Below are 23,385 nucleotides of genomic sequence, written 5' to 3'. Positions count from 1 at the left end.
ATGACAATGGTTGCTTGAACTGCTATCAAGCAGAGGTTACAGATTAGTGGTTTATAGGTTATGAGCTTTCTTTAGCTATATATGTATTTTTACAGCCATTATAGGTAACTTTTTCCATCATTCTGTGAAGACCCACGCATGCAAGATTATTACAGAACAACTCTCACTATCCAGGCAAGGCATCATGTGATTTAAGACTTTCTGTAGAAGAGATACTATTACTTTCCCAGGACCAGAACAGCTCTTGTAGATCTGAATTATAGTCAGAGAATAAAGGGTTTTGCTAAAACATTACTGTGGTGCTGGAACAGCAATAGTGGGAGGACTCAGCTTCTGAGCACTGTTCCTAAACAAGACAATTTATAGCAAGTTAAATCTGTTGCAAGACTACAAAAGCTGAGCTGGTTTTCAGCTGCCCACAGAATTAGCAGCATGGTGAAATGCACTGTACTTCTACCTACTCTCCTCCACCCTTACCAGAATAAGATAGATAGTTAGATAATCTAAGTCATTCATATAGCCAACATTTGGTCGGGGAAAATATCTGGGATCCTCCCCCTCCCCCTTTTTTAAAAAGAAAAAAATTTACTTGCTTTTTATATATTTTCAAAACACACACACACCAAAGAAAACAAAAAAAAAAATCAACCCCAAAACAAACCAACCAAATTTCAAAACCAAACCCAAACCTAAAAACCCCCGAAAAGCCCAAAGTTTTTTTCAACTTGACAAGTTGTACTACCCGCTTGTGTCATGTAGTGTCGGTAATGCCATCAGCTAACATAACTGCCACAATCTGATGTGATGCATTTAACTGGGATTACCAGAATAAATCATGTTTGTGGGTACACAGATCACAGGTGGTGCAGTCAGCTGCTCTGTATTATGGCATATCTATAGGATGTGCAGATTAGGATGTAATGTTCAGAGGCTGGTTCTCATTTGTGAAGTGCTTTGCAACCATAACTCAATAGTAAGGAGCCACCAAACAGTTATAATGGCATAAACCATCATCAGGGAAAAATACAGATCGATCAGTGCCAGTGATAGAAAAGAAAGAGCATGCATCTGTCCCCAGTCTCATAAATTCAGTGGGTGTTGCAGGCTTTTTCTCTATCCCACATGTACTTTATTATTAACAGTAACTATCATAAATAAAAATAATGCAGAGTAGTTTATTTCAAGATGAATGCTCTTCCTATTATCTGTTGATCCTGATTTCTTACATCCTGTCTATATTCCTCCTGTAAATGGAGAGTATAGCTAGTTTAATTTATTGTTTGAAGTTTATGCTCTTTAACTGGCAACAGAGCGCTATGCCAAGAAAGTTGTCTATGTAGGCTCCCTGAAATATCTTCATACCTTAACTGGCATGTTAAGCTCCTACAAAGGAGGCACAGAATTTACATTATACTGCACGTTATAAATAAGTCATAAGAACAGATTAGAATTATGCATTTACGCCTACTAGTGAGAGAGAGATGCATAATTCACAAGTGGCAAACCCTTAAGAGGCTTTCGTATTTCGTGCCAACCCTCTCCCCCCTCCACTCTCATGTATGTAGAACATAGTATATTTTTCAGTCCCACTGCTCCACAATTCTTTTTATTTTCTTTCCAGCTAGACTGTTTAGATTTTATAATCACTACTTTTTCTTTCTTGCAGAAAAGCAAAAGACATTATACATTCCCAACAAAGTCTACTAACGTATCTGCTTTATGTCACAGTGTTAGTGTCCTCTTTCTGAATTTTCTTGTTACACTCAGGGACACAACTGGAAGAAGCAGATGTTAAATGGTAGTGCTTTCAGAAGGTGCCAGAGAAAACTCAAGTCCTCTACCTGATTTATGAAGTGAACACAGAACTTGCAACCAAAACTTCTTTACGCTTCATAGTTAACATGATGTACTACTCCTCTAGTTAGACCTCCCGGAAGAGTAGGCTAATCTCTATGCCCATTTGTGTCCTCAGCTTCTCCGTTGAAGCCTGTAAACTAATACCTGTTGTAACCACAATTTATATGATAGCATATGAAGGCCACAGATTTTGCAGAGCCTGTGGCTTTCCCCCACAGCAGTTCTACCCCAAAGCAGCACTCTGTTACCTGGTGATAAGATGTAGGAATAAGAAATGATCTTAGTAAAGTTGCTTTAGTGTTTTTTGGTTCTCTGGCTGGAGCACTACAGTGTTGATTCGTGTAACTCCAGAGAAGCGTCACTAGAGACACGCTCTTTGGTGGAAGAAGTCACCTTGTAATTTCTCTCAACTGTTTTGAACTTAGTCTAGTTTAGTTTAGACAGTTTAAGTTTAGTTCCATGGATTTTCCTTTGACTTGTGTGCAAGTATTTTAAATCATGCTCTAGTCCTAACCATCAATTCTTTATTCTTCCTCAATATCTGTCATGCAACTTCTTTTCAAAGTTAAGCTAAAACTTGTACCTCTCTTTTTCTGATAACATTTATTTATCTATTTATTTATGCATTTGATCTTAACGTTTCTTCAGTGTATCAAGAAAAACTTTGAGTTTTCCTTGACTAGCTTTCCACGTACTATATCTCTGCCCGTAAACTTAGGAGAAAGACTTCAATTATGCATGTATTTTAATTCCCAGTACAATTTAACAGCTTAAAAATTGCTATGTGACATTGCAACAATGCTATGAAATCCCAAGAGCCACATCTCACAAATTCAAAACACATAAGTTAAAAGGAAAATAATACTTTTGCCCTAACATTCAAGGATAGCAAAAGGCACCACAATTATTTGATATGTAGGAGAGCATTCTTATCCTCGAGCTGATGAAAATGCTAGCATGCCAGCTTATGAGAACATGCAAACATTCATGTGAATTGGATTATTGCTCCTTAATCAGAAAACAAATTACAGTATTAAAATTAAGTGATCATAAATAGCTCCAAAGTTGAAGTCAGCACGAAATTCAATTTTCAAGAGGTAGCTATTCATACACTATACCACCATGGGTTACTTTCCACTATTGATAATTTCCTTAATTTTCTACATTTCTTCTAGAATACACTGTGGACATTCTCACCACTTATGCATCCTTTGTATGAACTTACCCAGTGTAGTCAACTATCCTGGAAAGGTAAGTAATGAGGACCCAGAAGCTTCTAGTAAGGCAGATTCTCTTGTCACTTCCACTAACAGAGGGGATGCAAACCTATTCACTCACTGTTCTAACAAGAAAGTTTTCAGCTGCTGGCAGGGCTGATTTAGCTGCTCCTACTCTCTATTCAGCACCGATTCCAACTCTGAATTTTTACTTATACCAACTAGATTTATACTAACTAGAAAAACTTTAAATGTAAGTCTCCCCCAAGATATTTGTATATAATTTTATATATTTATACACCTTTGTTGACGGAAACCACATATGCTCACAGAAAAAACATAGGGCTTATTGAATTAATTCAATCACAAGTTAGAATTAGAAATTGCTAAAGATATGTTGCCAGATACAGAAAATGGTCAGTATATTATTATATAATATAAATATTATCGGTGTAAAAATTCACTATTTCCCACCTGATGACTTATTCTCTTACATGTGCAGACCTTGTGCATCACTACTCCTTACCAAAATGATTGAACAGCACCATTCTTAAATTAGAAATCCAGATGCTCATTTACATGTAGCCAAAAACATACCCAGACATGCAGCAAAAGAAATCAAAACATGCATACTGTAAATGTGACTAAAATGTGCCTCTATAATAAAGGACCATGGTCCATCCAAAGCAGCCATCAGAGAAACAATAACAATGTTTATCGTCCACCTTTCCATTCATTTTAAGACAATGAGTCTAAGTCTTACTTAAAGCACACTAATCTGATATTATTCTTACAAATTCCATTTTATGTTCACTTAAATATTTGTTCCCATGCACTAGTTAATTTCTTAGGAACATGTCACTTTAATGTGTCTGGATTTATAAAATAAAAACCATGGAAAAGAAACAAGAAAACCCCTAGCAGCTTTCAAAGTCCAACTACGATTTATGTAAATGCTTCAATCAGAAATAGATTGTCATAAAAATACAATATTTCATGGAAGGCTAGTGGAAAGCATGATGGAGTTCAGTGCTGACTAAAAGGCTATTAAGCTTTATGTAAACAATTTAGGCAATCAGTGTAGAAACCTAAGTTAGATTCCTGGCAGTGATTCAACAGGAAAGGAAGGATCCTAGAATGCCTTTCGTGCTTTTTGTGACATGATTTATGCCTTGCATTGTTTTCACATAACTTAGGAGGACAGGGAAACAGATTTTGGGAATCCTCCTCCAACCATACATCAATTTTAAAAAAACCCAAACTTATATCCAAACATTTTGTGGCTTGTAACACTCAGGCTTGTATTGTTCACACTCGAGAAAAGACTTCTGGAAGATGGAGAATACTCAGGAAGGTCTGGACTTACAGTAACAGAAAAAGACATTAACTGGTGAAGCTTTTTAGAAATGCAAATAGTAAGGAAGTTGCTCAGATTTACTGAGATAACAAGTCTGAAACATATGCAAACATCAAGGTTTCCCCTTTTCATAAGTTTGTGTCATTATAGCTTTCTGGTTTTTCAATAAATAAAATGCTGGAAATATTTAAGTAACAGTTAATGACTCAACACCCTCATGGCCATGCATTTAGTAAAATCAAGGAGAAAGGGAACCCGTGCTTTGGAGCCCTCAAGAAGTATTACTGTGGTGTACACAGTACATTACCCGCCTGTACGTTGTCACCATTACTATTCCACTAGTGTTAAAGAAAGGTTGGGACATATTTGGTGTAGACAGAAGGGTCTGTGTCTAGTGCAAGCCAAACAGGAATACGTGTGCTACTCAGAATAATTATCACAGCTGATAAACCAACACAATTTATAATAGCAGCATGGAAGAAAATATCTATCTTAAATTAAATATACATCAAGTGTTTGGCAGTTCAGGAGACCAAGTGGTCCTAAACTATCAAGGAGACATATGAGTGTGTTTCCCAAAGCAGAAATCTCAGAGAAGCTTCATTGTGCAGCCTGCAATATCAAGAAGGCTGCTGCACTGTTTCAAAGCCTATTAAGTTAGAGCGAAGTGAGGTTTATCCTTATGAATGGATATGTAGAGATTCAAACAGAAGCAGGGCACAAGCAGCACAGAAAACGCTGTAAGAGGCATTTATATACATGAGTCCAGCATTACCTGAAACTAGGCATATTTACTAAGCTTTGGTAAATTGAGCTTTGCTCATTTACCAAGCATTTCATGCATCTGTTTTGTCAGCAAAATTTAAACCAGAACAGACCCCGCCACTTTGCCTTGCTAGCTTCAGGCAAACGACAATTACCAGACATACAACTGAAAATAAGATCCCACAAAGAGCATTTCAGGCTAAGAGCACAACATGGCCAAGAAAACATATTCTACTTATATAACTTTAAGGAGACCTCTTAATGTTTAATAGCAAACAGTGGTCACTATGTTACAACTGCTCACAAAGAGAAACTATATCACTTGGTAGGGCCCTATATGAAGTTCTAACCCATAAAAGACAAAATGCAGAGAAACAGATGGCACGTTTCAGAAATCCCAGAGGAAAGTAGACAAAATGCACAAAGACAAAATGCAGAAGATTGAACCCTTCTTGGGCAAACTGGCCCATACAGGCAACATCACAACAAACCAGTCTCAGAAAGTGGTAAAATAAGAATGTGCTGCTTGGAGAAGACCTGCAAATCCACATGACAGTGAAAAAACAAAAACAAGAAAAGAAAAAAGGCTGTATTTAAATTTTACAAATTGAACTCAATAAATACTTGATTTAAATCTGTCCTCCACAGTACATGCTGTCTTTGAAGAGATCTCCGCATCTTTAAGTCTGATCACCAATCTAGATGTCCGTGAAGGCACAAATAAAGAAGTACAGGCCTATATATGTCTGATTCTGACAACTAAGTTTGAAGTAAGACCACAGGACAAAATAATCTGGGAGTTTTACATTTTTTAGTGGGTTGAATTCTTGTCATGGAATTTAGACAAAGCCTGGAGATCAATTTGTTTTCTTCTCTTGTTTTAAAAACCGAGCTGAGAGCCAAAATATTTCCTATGCTGTCAGAAGAGAAAGGAGGCAAAAAACCACTACTCTCCCTGTTCTACAGCTATTAGCTCTGGAGAAGCAATTTGCTCCAGTTTGCAACATAGAGTTTGGTACATAGAGAAGATTGGAAAGCACCAATCACTCTCATTTTATAATTTGTGTTCTGTTTTAATTTTTAGAAAGCAGTACACTCAAGCAACCTGAGAGCTCAGCAATTCCAGCAGGGTTAGCGTGAGTTCTCTCCTGGCTTGCTGTGTTACCCAAATCTGATCAAAGGACAAGGACTCCAGAAGCTTGTCCAGCTGTGGTTTTATAATGACACCATTAGGTTTTGCTCTATAATCAAGGTCCCTAAAAGTCTGTGCAGCTTCAGGCTTAATATCTGCGACAAGGTTAACTGAAATCTGTAGCAAGGATAACTACTTTAGCAGATTGTATCAGCAGGAAATATTTAAACACTATTTAAAAGGATTTTAAATAAGCAGATTTTATTTAACACTGCTCTAATGCACTGCAATAGAAAATGATACAACAGAGCTGCTACAAATAAACATAATGCTTTTACCCTTACCCCAACACCCCGCCCTTCTAAATTCCCCAGATCTGTATTATTAAGTCCAATGAGTGTACCAGACCTTTCCGTCTGAAGCTGAAATACAGGAATGCCAGACTCAGACAGCCCATTTGCCCTTTGGTTTTGTGCCTGCTGAATCTGCATTCTGGGTCTGCTGGATTAATTACGATAGTACCGGTCACTGGCAATGTCAGTGTTGCCAATTCAGGTGTATCAAATGTGCTTTCCAATACACCTAGAACTTTTAGAGGAAGGCAGCTTCTCCTCTAAGACTGGTGTACTCTGCCCCCTAGTGCTAGGTGCACCAATATATGTTTACTTAGAAATGCATACCCAGGCAAGAACAAAGCCTGAAGAAGCAGGTGTTCTTTATGTGCCACCCTGGGAAACGTGTCATTTCCCATATGCATATCAGCTGGATATGTCGCTAAACCAAATATAAGGGGTGGGCATGGAACTGCATCATGGTATTTGCAAGACTCTAAAATAAGAAAGAGACACCGAGGCGTATCTCATTGGGTCACGCGCAAGATGTCTGAGATAACCAATTCTAACTGGAAAGAGCTGAAGATGCTTTTCAACGCTCACAGTGGTGTTAAAGAAGTCTCTGTTTCACAAAAAGATGAGGAACTCTGACATTCAGAGTTATAATATACATAAATCTAGCACTAACATTGTATTGGATAGCAAACAGCTCTTTCCAAAACACTCTAGTGAACAGACTGGTTCTTTTGGTATTTATATGTAATTCACTGCAACCTGGAAGATGGGCAATAAACTTATACCAAAGATCTACCAAATTTTTCTATTGTTTTTCCTTCAAGGCAAAAGCTGCCTGTCATCTTTGAGCAGGATCTAAACCAGAAAAACGCAAATCCTTAGGGCTGGAAATTGATGTTTTTAAATGTAGCTAAACGTAAAAATCTGTGTGAAAAGTAACCACAAAACTTATGTCTTAAACCTAAGAGAACAAGTATTTTCTTCTTAGTGATTCAGCTTCTTGCAGTGATACATGATATTGCAATTGCCCTGTAATACAATTCTGTGGATTTTCTTGTTCAAGTTGTTTCACTTGGCAATTAGTATTATATTGATACTATGACGGATTTTACTTTTATTATCATGATATATCATTTAAAACAAGCACTAGGAGTCAGAGGGATATAAAGGACAAAAAACTTTGCTGATTTTTCACTGAAATGTAACAATTATGCATGGCTGTGCATAGTGTGTACTGGTTTACAGCAATATAAAAACAAAACACAGGTACTAATTTAGAGTTCTCCCATTTTTTAAGATCAGATGTGCTAAGCCGTGTTTGCACAGATGTCAAACATCTGCCTCTTCTTCACAGAAAAACAAGGCTCCCTTTTATCCTGGTTTCGGAGGATCAGCCTTCCCACACTCAGGTCAAATAACAATTTGATTAAGCCAAAGCTTAGTTCATGCTTTTAGACAAAACTGTGAGGACAGCTCTTTCTCACCTTTGCCAAGCCTCTCCTTAATATTTTGCTCAGAAACCTGGTACAAAGCAGTATGTCACAATTTTTTTAAACTCTCAGGCACGTAATTTAGGATAACTCTATACTTGTTTAACTCAGTTGAGGATCTGCCCTTGTAACACAGTTGACAGGATCTCTTTCCTGAAAAACTGGAAACACTTCTTTCAGGTTGGTAGAGAAAAATAAGTTTCATACAGCTGAGTCTTAATAAGAATATGTTCCTTTTAAAGATTCATGATGAGAACCATTAGATTCTGCTAGGGAAATTATACGAACACAATTTGTTAACATTGTCAAGTACCTAGTGCTGCAAATGCAGACCTAGTACATATGCAGACACACATACATCCTCAATGCCAAGCTCAGTGCAAAGATAAACTTCCGTATTTTTTGTTTTCTAAAGATATCTACAAAGTCATTTCCTTTTGTAAACATGTTAAGTAACAAACACCTTTTCTTTCCCCATGAAATGCTCAGCATTTAAGAATAGAGGAATATTTTGCTAAAGTTTCTTCACAACAGTAAGGTTTCCACCAAAACAAAACTCAGTACTTGGGTCACATTTAATCATTACTGTCTCTGCTTTTACTGTACTTTCTGCATTTATTAGGCCACCTTTCTGTTGGTGGTAGTTGGCAGCTCAGGCCACTGCAGTGTAGTAGTTTTCAGTATAAAACCCACCCTGTTTTCTCTTTCATCTAAGGCAGATAGGAAATTTTTCAGAGTAATTTAAAGAATTAATTAATTAAAGAACAAATAACTGCCTAAATTTAAAAATTGAAAAGAAATCTCCACATTTCAAAGTAGAAGCTTCAGTTTTGCCTGTAAGTGTTTGGATGGGAGAGAGAAGCATATTTTTCCCTCCCCAGGAAAAATAACTTCAAAATTCCCTAGTATCAAAAGCCTCTATAAGATCAGTGTGTCTATGTTAAGAGTTCTGAAGGTAAGTGTACAAACTCCTCCATTTCCTCACAGCTGCTAGTCATCTCTACAGAAGTACAGAAGAAAGGTACGCAGGTTTGGAGAGTAGAACCCTACTGAAACTGCTTTTGTGAGCTGCAGCTGTCGGTTACAGCAGCTTCTGCACTCACATAGTGGAACTGAAAGTATGAATTTGGGGGCATATTCATATTAGGATTCACACAGCCTAAACTCCACCTGTGATCCTGGACTGAGTATTTCCTCTTGGCTTTTCCCTACTCCTTGGAGATATTAGGCTTCCACTGGAATTCAGGATGTGAAATAGCACCCAGGTTGCACAATGAAGTAGTACCACATAAGGCAAATGCATAAAGGTGGGAAGCAGAAAATCACAGACAGTTAACAAAGGTGGTGTGGTACAAGAGCGGGCTTTGTTTCGGTGCTTTACTACTTATAACACAGAAACTGAATTTGTCAATATGGGGAAGATATTTAAAGGCACTAATGGATGATGGATGCCTAATGGGTCCCCCTTTTCAATGTGGTAAAGTGTACATTTGCCATATGTGCTTTTAAAGGGTTTCCTTTTTAATTATAGCTCAACCCCCAGAGAAAACAAACACTTGAATTTCCATGAAAATCAATGAGTATTTCAAGCCCTCAATAACTGTCAAGACCAGAATGTCAGTTAACAATATATTTGCAATTATGGTGTTGAGAAAACATATCCCTCCTCCAGTTAGAGATTAATTAGTATGGGCCTAAACCTACTTTCCATAGTCTGAAATGAAAGTCAGTGAAGTACTAATTTTTAGACAGAATTGATGCCTTCATAAAAGGTTTAAAAAAACCCACTTCAATAGATACAGTACTTCAAAAACCACAGACAGAATCTATGACTTTCTGGTATAGACTTCTGGTCAGGAACTCAGTTGTATAGCTATTAAATTAGGAAATCATTTTGGTGAATGAATAGGAAACATATGTCAGAGACAATGAACTTTGTCTCTCTGTTTAGGGTCAATAGCATATTATGTTGAGGCAATAAGTCACCGACATCACTATCATAAATGCTGAAAGGAAAAGGAAAAGCCTTTTTCCTTTTGAGAGGAAGAGGTAGAAGACAGACATGTATAACACTGGTAAGTCAAAAGCTCTAACACTTTACCTTGCAAAAAAAAGTTATACCTTTTTTTACCTCTAGCCAACAAAGAATTAAATCTTGGGCTCCGAAACGAAGCAAAACCATGTCAAACTAAAGATAGATGGAGATGTAAGCAAGATCTCGAATAAACCCGATGCAGGATGACTGGGATTTCTGGTGAGCCAAATCCCAGCCTGCTGGCTCACACTGCCCTTCCCCTTCAGGCAGAGTGAGAAACTGGCAGCTAACTAAAATGGATCCAAAGTAAACAGACTGATGTCCACATCTATTCAGACTGGTAGGCAAGAGTGGCTCTTCTGCTGTACTGAATAGGACAACACAATCTGATTCACTAGACATCTCTTTTGAATAAGGAAGATGCTCTGTTATCATTGAAGATTTAGAGGTAGAATATGAGAAATCACGTCATGCCCCTTTTTAATTTATCCTTTTCTGTATTTTTGAAGAATTACAAAAGTTACTTGACGCAATTCCTCTCAATTAATTTTGGCGACGAGTCAGAATACAATCAGACATGAATCTACAACCAACAAAATATGGTGAACATCTCAAATGCTTTACATTGCTTGGTCAATTTTTAACCAGGTTGCAGGTGAACACATCAGTAAAACTACCTGCGATGAACTTTCAGTAATGGTTTTAATAAGATTGGGAGCACGACTATTTACACTTCAAGATTCTTAAAAACAGTGTTATGATACGGCAATAACGGATTAATGGAGATCTTGCAAAAAAGATAAATGGCACTACAAGAATACCGGAAAACTGGGGAGATGGGAGAAATTAATTGAACCTATACTTTTGATAAATATTTATTTTTTTGCAGAAGAAAAATGCACCCTCGTTTGAGCTGTCATTACACTAACCTATATCCTATTTTTCATATTATTAGTAATACATAATGCGGTAGTTTATATTCAAAAATAAAACCAGAATGTATATACCTCATGTATTTATCCAGAAATACACTAAGGTTACTATGGTTACGAAAAATCCATTACCTTTGAATACAGAATGAAAAAGTTTGACTTAAAGTGTGCACTATTTATTACAGCGATCATCAACAGCCTTCAGGAGGTTCTCTAACTGGATTCATTTTTCAGTGTCAAAACTGACCCACCACACCAGTAGCTTATGGCCTGCGCAAGGCAAAGAAATTTGAACTATATGAATTTTTAAATATGTTTTATACTAACTCAAGGTGCAGAAATGGCTTTGAATTTTAAGGCCTTACATTAAACAGAAAGTAGGGTCTCGGTACCCCTTCTCCCCCCGAGTTGTCTGATATGAAACACTATTTTTACTTGTACCTACTACCAGATACAAGTCTGATGGGTCCAGAGTAGTGCTTATGCTGTGATACTTCTAGCTCAATATTTTTTTATTTTATTTTGGTTTTGGTGTTTTAATAATGATTAATCAAAAAACTTGGATACTCCATTCAACTACACCAATTACATTAAAAATAGGAAGTCAGATTACTACGCTTCACTGTACTGCCAAATAACAGACATTTAACTTCTATGTAGCAGTTTAAGAGTACTGGTATAACTTGGTTATTGACACATTGCATAACTTATCAGAAGAAAATGGATCATTAGTTTATGCTTTCAACAAATTAATTAAACATGGGCTATTCAGGGTCTCTCTAATTAAGAATACTTAGGCAAGACAGTAGGAAAAACTACTAAATGTGTGCATAGCGTCTTGTCTTCAACAGCTTACAGTTTACTTGTTTTGAGAGCTAGATGGTACAAGATCAGAAAGTTGTAAAACCATTAAAAAGATGACTCAGGCTCTGTGAAAGAGAACAATACAGCACAAGATTTAGCTACACCATGGCAACATTAATTTCTGAGGGTCCCAACAGAGAGTTCTATGAAGGATTCTTTAAAAAATAGAACCCACCAGGGTTTAAAGTGCATCCAGCCCATTTTAAAATTACTTTTCCTCTGAAATAAGGGGTCAGTCATCTAATTATTCATAGCAACTATGAGATACCCATCTGACATGCTACCCAGCAGAGAACTTACCTTTTACAACATATTTAGTTCCATTTCCTATATAAATTGGTACTCCGTTCATATATAAAGTATATTGTGTAATAATACCATTTGGTGTTTTGGGTGGACTCCAACTCATCAGCAGGGACGTGGGAAAGGATATTGCTGTGGGTGATGGCACATCTTCAGGGGCTGGGGAAAAAAAAAAATGTATAACATTGTATTATATTATATCATATTTCCACAAATAATAAATAATTTCAGTGAGCAGCTACTACCAGAATGATTTTTGGTAAAGTTGAAATTTCAGAAGAGATTTTAGGTTTGCAATATGCCAGCATTTTGAGAACCCTCTTATTACATGTAATGTTTCCTACAAAACAGAAGCTTCTATGAAAGACAAAGATATACTCTTTGCTTTTTAGGAGAAAGATTATGCTCATATAACTTTATCTTTCCAGCCTGGTAATACTGAGCAAGGGAAGGGGTATATGATTTTAGTAACATCCTTTTTTTAATACAAATTATTTTCTCTTCCTTCATGCTTTTATTCCTAAATACAAAGTGATCATTCTTTCTAATCACAAATGCAAGTGCCATGTTCTTAGGCACTACCCCTTATTTCAGACTTTTCTTAATTCAATACACTTAGTAGTGTTTGTTTAGCATTAATTTTATGTATATAACATACTGAACACTGGCCATGGGTAATAATTTAAAAGCCGAGTTCTCTCACCATTCCAATGAGTTATATGCTAGAAGTACAAGCAATCCCACTGAATATCACAAGGAGAGAAGAACTCAGGCCTTAGTCTGGGAGGAATATCTTGTAATTTACAAGCTCTGTGCTAGCAATTTAAAACAATAACTAGCAGTGGCTGACAATGCGAAAACAATATAAGGTAATGAATGTTTCAATAGGGAAACAGGGATAGCTGCAGGGTGTGATATGGTGTCTGTCTTCTGTATCATCAATTTATTGTTATTATTGTTACGAAGAGCATGCAACAAGAGCATCCAAAAATAGAAACTCCACACATTGACTTTTTGTTCAATTCTTCTGAGGGAAAAAACACATGTTCCCCATGGCTTTATTTGATCTTTGAGGAGGAAAAAGAATAGAAAAATCTCTTCTTGCCTAAACCTTGCCAATGTGACAGCACATCTGAACATAGCGGATGTTTTTCTCAAACACTTGTAAGAATTCCTGCTTTATTGACTAAGCTGAGGAAATAAGACATGAACAATTTCTTTTTAACTTACTATATTACACCATACTGTATTTCATGTTTACATCATGGGGGTCCATTAACTATTTGGCTGTCAGAGGCTACACCTTTTCATGGATAATGCCATTAGACAAACTTGGTTTACTTAGAACTTCCAAGATGTGATAATTGAATTTTTATTTGATTGGTGCTGCTGGCAGTTGCTAACATGTTCACATCAAAACGCTGTTCTGGCAATGTTATTAGACTGCAATCTTGAGGACTGTCCTCCTCAGGACAACATCTTGCATGACTACCTGTTTTGGCAGCAGTTCAACACTGCTTCATTATGATTGTATTCCACATGACTTCATGCTAAGATTTGATATGTTTCATTGGTACTGTATTACTACCTAGTTTCCAGGAGAAGATAAACCAAAGAACTGTGGGAGAGAGGGAATTTTGAAAACTACTTCACATTATGGAAGATCAACTACTGTCCTATAAATATACATCAAATTCTTCATTATTCAACTGGTATAAGTTTGGAGTAACCGATGATTTTAACTAGATTAAACACTGCTTTAGGATGATAGAACTAGGAGATTTGTAGTTCATGTTTAATTGAGAATAGAGTTAGATATGTCACAGATATTTTTGGAGCATTTGCTCCAGTAATTGATGCATATTACTTATCAGCCCAGTCTCGAAAGTCAGAACTGTAATGTATTTTCTCTTTCTTCCTGCTCTAGCTCTTAATGTAAACATAGAAAACAATTACACTTACAACCTTTAAGTTTGAGCACAACGACATGTAAAAGTGTTTAGAAAAAAAAATAAATGGAAAAACTGAAGTGCGATTAATAAACAACTCAATCGGCATTTGGAGGTTTCATCACACTGAAGTAATTGTTGCCTATTTCTGGTGTTTAGCAGTTAAAAGAAACCATGGAAATCAACCGTTTGATTCTCAATTTCATACTGTGCCATACAATCAATTCTTTTTAGTCAGACTGTCTCTAGATTTACTTCTGAGCCATAGTAAAATGAGGAAGCTTTCATTAATCTTTCAGATGCTTCATATTAATGACAAGGCTCCTGCATGAACAATGTAACAGCAATTAAAAAGCCCATTAATCTGCATTACAGCTATTAAAGATGCATGTCATTAAAGGGTATGGAGTTTGATTCATTTCCCCCCCCACCCCCAAAAAATGGAGCAATTATGGTCTGGCAATGCACTTTGTCATCAAATTAGGTTGGGGTTTTCCAGCAAATGGCTTTGCAGCATTTAGCTCTTCTCCTGTTTTATTATTCATGACTGAAATGTGGAAGTCAAGACCTTTGAAATTACTTTACCTTCTTGTGGAGTGGAAATGTTCAATGCATGCAAGCTCTCAGTACAGCCACCCAAAGTGCAAGCAGTTAGGGTTACAGCATAGTTTGTGAAGGGATGCAAGCCTGTCAATACGCCTGCAACAGAAGAAAGCAAGGTGCTATGCATATACAGTGTACAGGCTGCTTATATACATACACAGACAGAAGTAAAAAATTAAAGTTTTCTGTTACAGGCAGAAAAGACAAAAGATTGTAAGTTTTCATTCCTATTACGCCACCACTTACATTTTGCAAAATAAGTTAAGAGTAAATAGTATTTTATTCCATTCTTAATACTAATGATGCAGCTAATATCTTTAGTTACGCTCACTGTAACAGATATCACTTCAAAAAAGAGGCGTATATTTTAATGTAACAACGACTATAAAGGATTTTTTTTTCCTAGTCCCCGTCTCACAAAGTTTTTTCACTTATTCATTTATTTCTCCAAGGAATTTTCCACTGTCTCCCAGAACAAAATATTTTTTAACGCCTCCTCTCCAGTGTTGCTCCCTATTCGTCCACAAACTGAAGTCTCTTTTTTGTACAAAACTTCCTACTTGTACTCCATTACTTCAGTGGCATCCTATAAACCATATATTTGCTATACTACTACAGCAACATAATTCAGGAGACACAATATCCAAGGGTTTACAAGAAAAAAAATCTGTAATCTTTTGCTGTTTCAGGCCCTGCTTATGTTAGTGAAGAGAAGTTGCTGGATTCCCAAGTATCGATCAGCTCCCTGTCATAGCGAATGCAACAAATCACTACTTACTACTTCAGGAAGTTACACAAGATTTTGAACTGAAATATACAGGACTACATGGAAAAAACATGTAGTTTACAGTCATTTTCAGAAACGTCAGTAGTTTCCATTTCAAAGCAGGTCCAACAATACAGTGATATGGAATTAAAATGCAGTAGTAATTAGAAGATGCCAAATCACATCAAGGTTTATTTCAAACCATGTTTTAACCTCGACTCCCACAGCTTTTAGTAAAATCAATGAGTGCTTATTAACGAAAATAAAATTTATAGTAAACCATGTTATTTCAGAACTGTCCAACACTGGGGTTTCACAAAGCAAAACCAATGGTACCTCAGAGAACCATAATTCTTGACTAAACATCCCATAGTACAAGAAGACTGCAAACCCTCTCAGCATTAAGTGTACACAAACAGGTAGAAGAATTTAGTCCTTATTACTACTCTCCATTTGGTTACTATATAGAATGCAACATAACTTTGGGTTTCATTAAAAAATGTCCTTTTTCCCCACATAAGCCTTTATACTTACAAAAAGGGTCTAGAGAATTTGATGCTGGAAGTTAACAGTTACAGCACAAATATATTATTTTCTGAGTGGGACAACCAAAATCTGTGAATGTCTGTATTGTGTTTACTAATAGGTGTGTTCATGTGGAAAATATGAGATTAGCTTTCACTAAATTAGTAAAGTTTGTGTCTTTTCTTGTAAATAATCCAAAAACTTCAAAGGTTGGCTTTTCAATAATCTTTCTATTTGAATTCTCTGAGGTCCAGTTCTACTTGTACTCACAAAGAGATATACAAAAGTAATTACATTTACTTCAGAGTAATGTTAAACTAAAACCAGTTGATCAGAAACCATTCTCTGTTTATAGTTTTGGTTTTACAAATCCCCAGTTAATGGTGGAAAGCTGTACTGCCATCTTACTATCTAATGTAAATGCAAAGGGAAAGAAAAAGATCATTATGTCAGCCACGACCCAAGCAAATGTGCCTGTAATCTTCCTGTGGTGGAAGGCAAATATTTTTAAGAGCATTCAAATAGCAAAAAATAAGAAATAATGCTGTTTTGAAACATTGCTATCCCTGTAAAACAGGGATATTGGAGTCTACACAGTAAATTCTTCAGTACAGAAATTTCATCAGCCAAAACCCCATCTTTTTTGCCTAAGACTTAGCACAAAACACATTTCCAGATCATAGAGGGTTAAACACGCAAAAGTGTAAGAGGTACTATTGGAATTACCTTCAGCAAATAAACACATGCAGAAACCAAATCCTGTGACATTTGCAAGTTCTCAGTCAAGAGGAGCATGGTATAGCATATACAATATCTCTTTATTCACTCTACTGTGCTTTAGGAAGCAATTTAGTTTTATTTGTACATTTAGCACTCGTAGCTAAAATTGTAGCTTCGTTCTCACGAAGCAGTGAATTAATGCTCCTTGCATTTCCCGATGGAAGATGTTCCGTGGGGTCACCAATGGCTTCAGGCACTGAGAGCTGCAGTACCACATATCCAGAAAGATGCCCGTAGCTTCAGAAGGTTTGCACTGGGCTGTGTGGTTTACTTTTGACAAAGTAGGTTTTATATAAAGCACCTGCTTTACGCTGCATAGGAAGGTTTGTAAAGGGCAGTAGGAATTTGAAACAACAAAAACCCAACAAAGCAACAAATAAATCCTTTTGTAACACAAAGTTTATGTTTAAAAAAAATATTCAAAGACAACAACTCAAAAAATAATTTGCTCATTTCCCAATTAACGTTTTTTCCTTTGCATGTACTCTTGCACTATTTTCTTTCGACCAAGAAACAGATGTACTGCATAGGTAGGCTATAGAAAAGTGCACAGATTTTATTTACATACTTCAGCAAACTACTTTTTCCTCAGCTGCCAACCTATCTGTTTGGCCAGCATCCACTATAATCTGTTCTCCTTCATTATGTTAATCTGTGGGCGGAAAGATTTCTGTCATCTTCAAATCGCTTGTACAGCAATGGTAAACACCTTGGCCTGTCTGTAATTGGACAGGTGTCTGCATTGGTGTCACCCAGCTTTTAATTCAATTAAAGAACTGGCTGCTCTCCTCTCATTACCCCCTCATTTCCTCTGCACTTTTAGTCAGTTGCTGAAATTTACACTCTGTGCCTGACTGTCTTGGAGTACAAAGTCAGCAGTCCCATAGCAAAGATCACCACTGATACACGTGAATTAATTTACAGCACAGCAAAATAAATTTTGCAGTAAAAAACAGCCTATGATCCAATGAAGTTGATTAACAGCTTTAAAAACCTTTACCTAACTCCTCAATCATAACACTCAGACTGGCATCTCTTGTCTGTACACAATAATTGCTGACCTGAGAAGAGTCTATCAGACTTTCTAAGGTGGAATGCTAGCAAAGCAAGATTTGGTCACAACCACACTTGCATATGTTCTATTAGAGTTAATAGGAGAGAGGTAGATAAATTGTCACTTTGATCAGGAGATAGAATTAGAGGCATCATCAATATTTAAGAAGAGGGTCAGCCTCCTACATTTGGGATATGAGTCCCATTCATTCACCCTGACACTACAGCGAAGCTGAATCCATCCAGACTTAAAATTTACATCATAGACTATGTTCCAAGCCTTAAAATCCACATGGGGCATCAGATACAGTAAATCATTCTAACACACCACTCCTATCTGCCCACTCCAAGAACCTTTGGAAATAAATTAAAGTTCTAACACAGACATTTTGACACAGTGACCCCATGAAACTGAATAATGTCATTTGTTAAATATGAATGTAAAGTTAACAGTCTAAAACAGTGATCTGGAATCACACCTAGAACATTAAGCCCACTTTATATGCAAAACTAGTATTTAATTTTCTGTACTTTTATGTAAACGATCTTTAATTATTTGCAATACTTAAAGTTAGGTTTAGAGTTGCATCAGGGAGAAAACGCTCATTCATTCTTGTAGATAAAGGATAAAAATATTGACATGGTCAGTAGAAAAGGGTCAACAATGAATTTATGGTAAAATGGATGCGTGGACTAGTCAGAGTTACTTGCATCTTTATATCCACTCCATTCATCATTCTAATGCATACAGTATATGAGAAGATGAAATATCCAGCTTCTTCGTTTCCCTTATCCATAAAACAGACATTTCTTTTGTTCGGTACATCTAAAAGGGAGGTCTCATATATTTAGGTAGCTCAGCCAGATTCCACAGTATTCTGGCAGATTTTTAGTAGAAAAGTAACATTTCTCATCAAGGAAAACAAAAATGTTTTACCACTAAGGTATGAGGGCTAAATATTCTGTTCACAAGAACTGAAAATTAGATTCAAAGGCAATTACAGTATTTTAGCAATTTCCTCATCCGGTTAAAAGACTTTTATGAAAGCAGCTGCTTTTCTTTCCAATCTGTCATCCTGTGTTGTTGGAAAGTTGCTTCAAAACACCACTAAGTCTTCAGAGACAGAAAGACACACTTGGATATGGTAACTTACAGAGCTTTTACTCTGCATAATGAATTGGTTAAATAAATATAAATTGAGGTGAGCTTTTTAAAACACATTTATTGAAGGAGCCTTTCCATAAAAACAAAACTAAACCCACTCACCCATAGACACAACTCACACAAAAAAGCTATTTAAACTTACAGAGGTAACACAAGTACTAAAGTTCTTTTCCCCACTTCCACAAAAAAATGCACTCACCTAAGACAGTGGAAGTGGACAATTTTGAAAGGCAATTTTCATCATATCCAGGCAGTACTTTATATGCAGCCTGAAAACTCAGCTCTGCTACTGAATTTCAAGATTCCCAAAGTCAGCCACACAGCTTACCCCCACAAATTCCATTTGTTTCACAAGCTGAGTGTATGTTTTGCCAAAGGGACTTTTCCTTGCCAGACTTTTTCGTTGTTTCCTAACACTTTACTTCATCAGGACCTATTTTGAAATACACATGCTGCAATTGAAACGATGCTTGACCTTACAGATTTACCTTAATTCTTGTTTAAGCTCTTTAAAATAATTCACCAAATCTCCCCTCCCCAAATCTAAAGACTATTTAGCCAACTTGAATGCTGGAGGTTATACAGCATCTGTCTAACAAAGTCACTTGTGTGTCGAGATGCATCATTGCCACAGTACACTTAATCACAGTCCACTGACCAGAAAAGGAAGTCCTCAACTGACTTTGTGTTTTTGACAGATTGTAGCAAAAACTGTTTAAGTACATGCGTCTTCTGCATATGCATTTCTGGACTGAAAGCCTGGGTACTTCAATCTGTCGCGTACATCTGCATTTTTAAAGCATTTTCTATCTTAAATATAGAATGAGTCATAAAATTTTAAAGAATTATTGAATAAGAAGGCACTTGTTCCAACACTTTGGCTTATAGGAAACAAAATATTTCCTTTAGTTACTGGATTTCTGTGGCTTGCAAGAGCCTTTTTTTTGCCACAGAAAGATTTAATACCGAACCATACGCAAGCACCACTGGCCTTGAAGTGCAGTTCAGGTTACAGTGGTTCAAGGGAACCTGTTACACTTCCCATAGCACAGAGCATCTCTCTGGCTGCTTTACTTTGCAGAAAACCTTAGCCCAACAGTCCAGTTTTGCACCAGGAGTTAATTAACCACAGAGAGTACAGGTTCTGCAATATCTAACACTACGTTGCTCTTGATCCTTCCAGATAACTTGGTCATTGTTCATTTTCCGCAGGATGATTCATTTTAGAATTGGGCAGAGAGAGAAAGAAAGACTCATAACTTTTTTGCAATTTTTTTGTCAGTACATCTATAAAAAAAATTAAGAATCTTTTCTACCCTCATAAACATTAAGAAGTTGATTTTATTAATAAAAGTTTTGGTATGCAGCTAAGGGTTGATGTAATTGTGATAAAATGTTCAGGTTTATCTAGTCAGACAATTTACATTTCATAGTAATAAATTCATACAACAGCATTGGACTGTAAACAAGATTCATTTAGGTCTAAACTCATTCAAGTTAGAACCTTAATATTGGAGAATATTAATATAATTTGGTTTAGAATGCATATACTGAAAAATACGCTGCGAGTCTGCTAAAGCCAACTAGCTGAAAGGAAATAAGATCCTACATCCTGCCATTCTGATTTAGGGTCATTAGGAGCTCAAGCACCACCTGACAACTCACAGAAACCTAACAGGCATAGACAGATCTATCAGCTGCCCTATGTTGCAATAGCAGCTGAGGTGCAGCTTCTGGCATATTCCTTCAGCTCCTCACATATTCCTTCAGCTCCTCCCACCAAGAGAGATGTCCATACGTATGGGTGAGAGAGATGGAGAGACCAAATCTTCTTAAGATGCACACAGGGAGAAAACAGGCCAACAAGAAGCATCACAGCCCTAATCATTACATGGGTCTCAGTACTTGATATGTTTTCATGTGGTAAGGTTGCATACAGTCTTCCACATCTCTCAAACAGTGGCATGGCGCTGTAAAGCACATACTCTTGTTCTTCTGGCTATGGGAGATATTTAGGTGTTTTCTGTCATCTAGTTGTGCTTCTGACCAAAGGTTATTTCTACAAAATGATGACATAGAGAAATAACTTACCTGAAAATGACAACCATTCTTGTATTTCAGAGTGGTTCAAGCACCTGATGAAGCAGCTCTTGAAAACCATATTTTCAATAAAAAGTTTCAGCTTTTATTACTCTAAACATTTTGTCAGATTTTAGTTGTAAGTAAATGCGTCCCTGCCCATGGCAGGGGCTTGGAACTAGATGATCTTAAGGTCCTTTCCAACCCAAACATTCTATGATTCTATACCAAACCTGCTTCGTATGTTGTGTCTCTTTGTACCTACAAGAAAAGATTTAGAACAGTAGAAATTTGTCTCAACTTGAGTAAGGATCTGGGAGCCCTCCTAGTGCTCTGGCCCTACAGATATTTACATTAGCTGGTTTGCAATTATTTTCTACAAATTTACAAAAATCTTTTTAACTGCAGCATAGGAGCATTTTGAGTGTAATATATTTGCACGAACCAAGAGCTTTCAAGCAGCTTCCAGTGTATGAAAGTAATATCCAAGTAATTCATTAGTAGTTTCATAGAATCATAGAATCAACTAGGTTGGAAAAGACCTTTAAGATCATCAAATCCAACCTTTACCCCAGGACTGTCGAGTCCGCCACTAAACCATGTCACTAAGGGCACGTGGCAAACTACCTGGCTGTAGGAAATGGCTTACAAGCCCCATGCAGATCAAACTACCCTGAAGAAAACAACATTTTCCAAGGGCCACCACAGACAGCAAGCTCTCATTTTAGGCTTACTCTTCCTGGCCTTGCTTCCGTGGCTCAAGCTTCCCCTGATGCTGCTGGCAAGCCTGGGACTATCAGCCACCTGGCAGGATGCTCCATCTCCACTTCTGAGAGACTCCCTAGCTAAACTAGAGCGCTTTCAAAGCTGAGGCACAGCCGAGCCACTTTGATTTAACCACATTAAATCATTAAATTAACTTTTCCTGAGATATTCATCTGCCAAACATAAAAGCCTAAAAGGTGAAAAGTAATTACAAACACGTGTCAAGGGAAGGAGGGAATGGTGGCTGTGGGGATTTAGAGGGGAAGCTGCTGACAACAATTTTCTCATCATCACGTGTGCAGCACAACTTGGCTATTGTAGCAATGACACAGGCAGGACAAACTGCAAAACCCATACAAAACTGAAAGAGAAATCTGTAAAAGGAATACCAAATATTTGTGGATTCTTTTGCAGAATATCTTGTTTAAATATAATTTGCAGGTTCCACAAGTGTTCTTCACTGCCCATAATTGGGAGCTGGTAAAATATAGAGGCTGGCTGATCTCCTGAATTCTACAGTGAAAGCTTTCTGAATTATAAAATGTTTTTCTCTTACGAGCTTGACAAGAGAAGCATCAGGGGATTATGATCAGTAGCACAAAATCCAGTTAGAGGCAAGACAGCTGTGATGTACCCCAGGGGTTGATACTAAGGGAAAAAAAACTGTTCAACATCTTCATTAATGACCTTGATGATGGGGGAAATGCGTCTTTGTGGAAGATGCAAAAGGACCACTAAGATGATAAGGGACTGGAGCATGTCTCTTATGAGGAAAGGCTGAGAAAGCTGGGACTGATCAGCTCAGAAAAGAGAAGGCTCAGGCTGTTCTATCAATGTGTACAAATACCTGATGGGCAGGAACAAAGAAGCAGCAGCTAGACTCGTCTCAGTAGTGCCCAGTGATAGGACAAGACTCAGTGGACAGAAATTGAAACACATGAAATTCCACCTGAACACAATAAACACAATAAAATGAGCCTTCCCACAGAGGAATATCTCCATCTGTGGAGATACTCAAAACTCAACTGGATATGGTCCTGGGAAACCTGCTCCAGCTGACCTTGCTTGAGCTAGGGGGATGGACTAGATGATCTCAAGAGGTCCCTTCTAGCCCTACCAATCCTGTGATTCTCTGATATTCTGGATTCCAAGGAAAGTAGAAGCAAAAACTGCTCACAAACTGCACTGAAACAGTGTGTTCCAATGCTCCTTTCATTTGTTTAAATACTTATTCTAATTTATATTCCAAATTTTGATGGCATGTGGAATGCACTGGAATGCAAAGTAAAGCAACCCAGCCTTTAGGAAAAAAATTATTTGGTTTGATGTCCCTATACTTCCTTTATTACTCTGCTGAGTGTAACTGGTATATTCAAAGTCTATCAATGTCATTACATGTTT

General features: G+C 37.1%; 1 protein-coding gene across 1 annotated transcript in view; it reads right to left on the bottom strand.

Moving 5' to 3' along the window:
- USH2A (usherin) overlaps window positions 1-23,385 on the bottom strand; it is a 367,116-nt gene that overhangs the window by 191,993 nt on the left and 151,738 nt on the right. Inside the window, exons 30-31 of the mRNA XM_030499989.1 lie at window positions 14,834-14,947; window positions 12,297-12,458 (exon numbers count right to left, since the gene is read on the bottom strand). Coding sequence (XP_030355849.1) covers window positions 12,297-12,458; window positions 14,834-14,947 — 276 coding nt within the window. The remainder of the gene's footprint in view (window positions 1-12,296; window positions 12,459-14,833; window positions 14,948-23,385) is intronic.

Source organism: Strigops habroptila, chromosome 10, assembly GCF_004027225.2.
Source record: "Strigops habroptila isolate Jane chromosome 10, bStrHab1.2.pri, whole genome shotgun sequence".
In the NCBI taxonomy this organism is placed as follows: Eukaryota; Metazoa; Chordata; class Aves; order Psittaciformes; family Psittacidae; genus Strigops; species Strigops habroptila.
This window is presented reverse-complemented; position numbering and strand designations above follow the sequence as displayed.